We start from the raw sequence: 5590 nt of genomic DNA, 5'->3' as shown, positions 1-5590 counted from the left end.
GCTCTTATTGATACATGCGTTTCTATAAATATCATCACTATAAAGACCCTCAAGGAAGCCAAAGTTCCACAAAGAAAAATCGTTCATCATTCCATACTGATGACGGATTTTGAAGGAACCCAGAGTCACACATACATATACGCCTATGTGGATCTGAAAGTGGGACCTATTCAATCAACAGTCAAATTTCATGTGATCGAGAAAGACCCTGACTATCACATGATACTCGGGCGATCGTGGCTCCATGGTAACAAGGTTGTTTCGTCGAATTATCATCAATGTATGAAAGCTTTTCTCAACAACAAGATCGTCCGTATTATAACCTCGGTTTCTCCTTATGCTCCGGTTTATGATGCTGAGTTCCTAGAACCACCAAAAAGCATCCCCGAACCTCCAATAAATATCTACAGTACTCCACTCCCAGGTTGGAAAACTATTGAGAAAGCTGCTGACAGACCATCGTCTTCAGATGGTAAATCGGTCAAACCATCTGCCACACCGCTCAAGTGTCGCCAGGATCAAGGTACGACTCATAAGAAATCCAACCTTATAACTAGTTATGATACCGAAGGAAGAGTCATTTATCTCCGACGCAAAGATTAGCAATTAGCAGGGGAGGTCGATGAAAAGTCTCCCCGCCCTGAAGAATCTTGTCAGAGCGAGCAATCACCTGATGAAGAAATTCAAAATGCACCACGGAATCTCCAAGATGGCACGGATTCCACCACTGACGATCTTGAGACTATCAACATCGGAACGGATGAAAACCCGAGACCAATTTTAATCAGTTCTCTCTCATCAGAGTAACGAGAAGGATTGATAGGTTTGTTGAAAGAGTATCTATATATATTCGCCTGGACGTATGAAGAGATGCCCGACCTAGATGACAAATTAGTCACTCATCATATGCACATTACCCCGGGGGCTCCAAACCTGTCAAGAAACCTCCCAGGAAATTCAAACATGATGTCAAAGAACAAATCAAAGTCGAGATACGGAAACTACTAATAGCTGGATTCATCCGACCCATTCAACATCCAACATGGCTGGAAAACATTGTCCCAGTCAAAAATAAAAATGGTCAAATAAGATGTTGTGTGGACTTCAGGAACCTGAACAAATTTTGCCCGAAGGACGACTTTCCCTTGTCCAACATTGATATGCTCGTCGATGCAACCAGTGGTCACGATATGTTCTCATTCATGGATGGATATAGTGGATACAACCAAATAAAGATGTACGAACATGATGCTAACAAGATCGCATTCCGTACTCCCATTGGAAACTTTCACTACACAGTGATGCCTTTAGGTCCAAATAATGTAGGAGCCACTTATCAACGAGCCATGACTGCATTATTCCACGACATGATGCACAAGCAAGTAGAAGACTATGTTGATGATGTAGTGGTGAAATCGAAAACTCGCGCATCCCATCTAGACATTCTGAGGCAAGTCTTCGAAATATGCAGAGAATACAAGTTAAAGATGAATCCTCTGAAGTGCGCTTTTGGTGTTTCCTCTGAAAAGTTTCTGGGAGCTGCAGAAGGAATCAAGGTCAATCCAGACAAGACAAAAGCCATTACTACCATGCATCCTCCACGCACTTTGAAAGAGATCCAGAGTTTTATGGGCAAGGTAAATTATATTCGACGTTTCATTCCTGGGTTGGCTCAACTCATTTCTTCGTTCACTCCCCTGCTGAAGAAAGGAGCAAGTTTAACATGGACGACCGTCCAACAAGAGGCATTCCAGACAATACAACAGATACTATTATCACCTGTTGTCATGAAATCTCCGGTACAAGGACGACCACTAATACTTTACACAACTTCCAGTGACGTCGTTATCGGAGCGCTTCTCACTTAAGAAGACGAAGAAGGCGTCAAACGTCCTATCTATTACTTCAGCCGTATGATGAGAGACGCTCAACTCTAATACCCAAAATCCGAAAGAGCGTGTCTAGCATTGGTTCATGCGATCCAGAAATTTAGGCACTATTTACTATCACACAGAGGTATGCTTGTGGCCAAAGCTGATCCCATAAAATTCTTACTATCGAAACCTGCTCTGATTGGAAGACCGGCAAAGTGGCTACTTCAGATGCCAGGGTTTGATATAGCATGTGTCCCACCTAAAGAGATCAAAGGGCAGGAAGTTGTAGAATTACTTTCTTTATTTCCTGGAGAGGACGTCACAATCCTTCATGAAGACGTGCCCGGTGAGTTTTCCAAAATCTCGATCATTCAAGAAGAAACATGGCTATTGTACTTTGGTGGATCCACCACTCCTAGCAATGATATTGGTGGAGAAGACGTTGTACTAGTATCTCCGTCCGGTGAAGTCTTCTCACATTCATTCAAGCTGGATTTCCACTGCACCAACAATTCAGCATAATATGAGCCTTCCTCCTAGGATTATCCTTGGCCAAGCAAGCAAGGGAAATGCACCTGGAGATAAGAGGAGACTCAAAGTTACTGGTCAATCAAATGATTGGCGCGTACTCTCTCAAAGAAGTAACACTTGATCCATTCAGGTCCGAAGCACAATGAGTATTAGCTCATTTTTCTGATGCAACTATTGTCCATACCGGTCGTACCAACAACATACATATTGTCTGTCTAGCGACTCTTGCATCCAAACTACAATTTGAGGGGTCATAGAAATCCATCACTGTGCAAAGACGTTCTGTAACATCTACATGGATTTCTCAAGTTGAAGACGCTCAAGGGAACGACTGGCGAACGCCTATCATTCATGAATTGAGCAGTTCTCTTACAGAAGGGAAAATTAGCCTTAATGAGTTGAAAAGCTTTTTTCTGCTACACGGAGCATTATATTATCGCAATCCTGATGAATCCTTGTCACGATGCCTTGGAGACAAAGAAGCGAGCGAACAACTCAAACACATACATGAGAAAATATGCGGATAAACACTAGTGGTCACACTTTACAAAAGGCTTTAAAGGCTCGAGTATTGGCCCTCCATGGAGGCTCAATCGAGAATGTTGCAAGGGTCCTCTCCCAATTATCAGACACCACCTCATCATTTGGAAGTTCTAACTATCCACCACACTGAGGACCGGAGAGAAACCTAAATCAAATACTTTCGTGACAACACTTTACCTTAAGAGAAGAAAGAAGTAATCAAACTCACCCAAAGGGCCAAGCGGTTTGTGTGTCTTGAAGGGATTCTGTACCGCAAAAGTTTTGGTGGGAACCTACTGAGATGCTTGGCCGGTCATGAGATTCTAACAATCTTAAAAGAAATGCACGAAGGAGAACACACCAGGGAAATAACAAATTAATTTTCCATATCCATGAGAAATATTATTGGCCGACCATGGAAAACGATGCAGCTGCCTACATTCAGAGTTGTCATCAATGTCAAGTTCATGGTAATATCATTCACACTCATTGTCTCCCATTACATTCTGTGAGCAGTTCATGGCCTTTCTACAGCTGGGGACGGGAAATCATCGGAAAGATCAATCACGCGTCCTTAAAGCAACATGCATACATCATCACAACAACTGAGTATTTCAAAAAATTAGTTGAAGCTATCCCTCTTCGAAGCACCATTGGAATCACGATTCCGGCTTTCATAAAGGAACATATCATATGCAGATTTGGTGTTCCCAAGCATCTCATCACATACAAGGGAACTCCTTTTGATAACAAACATGTGAGGGAGTTACTTGAAGAGTATGGCATCAAATAGATTTTCTCTACCCCGTACTATCCCCAATGAAATGGATAAGCGGAGAGTACCAACAAGACTTTGATCCGGATTCTTAGTCGAATAGTTCATGATAACCCTCGAACGTGCATGAACAACTACCCATGGCTATGTGGGCCTACAAAACTGCACCAAGAAGCTCGATAGGGACTTCACTGTATTCCCTCGTTTATGGTGCTGATGCCATACTCCCTGCCGAGATCAATATCCCTTCTGAAAGGATTGCAACAACCAGTGGAGTGCAATGGGATGAAGCTGAAGTGTATAATTCAAGGATTGCTGAATTGGACATGCTCGAGTTAAGGAGGGCCAAGGTAGAAAAATATGTGGAAGCTTACAAACAAAGGATTTCCAGGGCATACAACAAAATGGTAAGACTTCTAACATTCCAAGTAGGAGATTTGGTTCTAAAAACAGCAAAACATATTCAGCAAGATATGTCGGCTCCTAAGTTCTCTCCAAAATGGGAAGGACCATATGTGATCATCAAAGCATTATCCAGTGGATGTTAAAATATCTTAGCTGTTAACGGAGGGGTGGAAGGAAACATCATCAATGACAGGTGGCTCAAAGCATATTATGCCAGAATGATCTGTAAACAATTATTTTAATTTCGAAGTGTAATTTCTATTCCTTCAAAGTGTATGCAATATGCTCATTCGTTCGAAATTCAGAATAGATATCATCAATCTAACAGAAAATTTATTACATCCATCAATCATCTTACTTTATTAAAAAAAAATTCTCTTAAATGCTCACTCAGCGCAAACCATACAACAACAAATAATTTTTACTGAAAGCCATTTCAAGCCTCTTTTGAAAATTTTCAGTCTTCATTTTCAAGTCCTGGACAGCTTTCTGAACTCTTGCCGACTCCAGAACTAGGCCTTTCTCCTCTTCCATAATAGCAGTTGTAGCATAAATCACATTAGCAGCAGCCTTTGCTCTATCAATCTTGATGACCTCGAGCCGACGATGGATCCAACCTATGTTGAACCGCAAGGTCTCATAGTTTGAGATCATATCATCCCATATATGCAACTCTTGGTTTTTGACATCTGGCAGATTTATCTTGTTCATCTCATCAATAATGGGTAATAATCCAACGATGGTAGTCAACAAGGTTGGCAGAGACCTCTCCATACTTCAGTAGTAGCAATGTGCCCGTAACTCCTCCAAATCTTGGTGTAAAGGGATGCATAACACTTGTGGACGATGAAACCACCGACTAGTTGATTGTATGGGAAAGCGTTGACCATGGGAGTATCGAATGGGAGTCCAGCTGTTGGGTACTCACGAACATAAACCCTAGAATCAGCATCTACAGAGTTGGTTGAGTTTTCGTCAGCACGGTTGTCACCATCACCATCAGCTACAACCACAGACTTTCCATTCTTTCTCTTCCTAGCATCGACAACAACATGAACATCAACCTGCGACGACAAAATATTCAATTTCAGTAAAATTGGATAAACGTTTGATCAAAGAAAATCTTTAGTCAGAAACTCCCGGGTATTCCATCTTCAACATGAGCAGACCTATAACGAGTAGGAGCCTTAACCGTCCGCTTGGGCCTTAAACTGTAATAGGAAGAAGACAGTCGATTCCCCTGAGTGCCCTGCAACAAATCACTTTCTTTGGTTAGTCATTCTGATTACATGAAAATAAAATAAAAGCGTGCAACCTACCGAGATGGACGCTCCAACCCCATGCTTTGCTAGGGATTCATTTTGAGAAGAAACGCTGCTACCAGACATGATGATGAGAGGCATGATCGTGATCAAAATTTCTTTTGATAATATACAAGAGCAGAAGAAGATGTGTCGTATAAATAGAGAACCCTAAGTCTCGA

The 5590-nt window shown here is 41.8% G+C and overlaps 1 protein-coding gene across 1 annotated transcript; it reads left to right on the top strand.

Moving 5' to 3' along the window:
* Positions 1-3342: 3342 nt before the first annotated feature.
* LOC113324532 lies at positions 3343-3720 on the top strand. The gene has a single exon (XM_026572852.1). The coding sequence runs from the start codon at positions 3343-3345 to the stop codon at positions 3718-3720; it is 378 nt and encodes a 125-aa protein (XP_026428637.1).
* The last annotated feature ends 1870 nt before the right edge of the window (positions 3721-5590 follow it).

This window comes from Papaver somniferum, chromosome 11 (genome assembly GCF_003573695.1).
Source record: "Papaver somniferum cultivar HN1 chromosome 11, ASM357369v1, whole genome shotgun sequence".
Lineage (NCBI taxonomy): Eukaryota > Viridiplantae > Streptophyta > Magnoliopsida > Ranunculales > Papaveraceae > Papaver > Papaver somniferum.
Note: the sequence above shows the minus strand (reverse complement) of the source record. Positions and strands in the feature narration are given on the sequence as shown.

Excerpts from the sequence above, each read along its gene's own strand:
- LOC113324532 (XM_026572852.1), top strand. The coding sequence starts at position 3,343 with ATGGAAAACGATGCAGCTGCCTACATTCAGAGTTGTCATCAATGTCAA.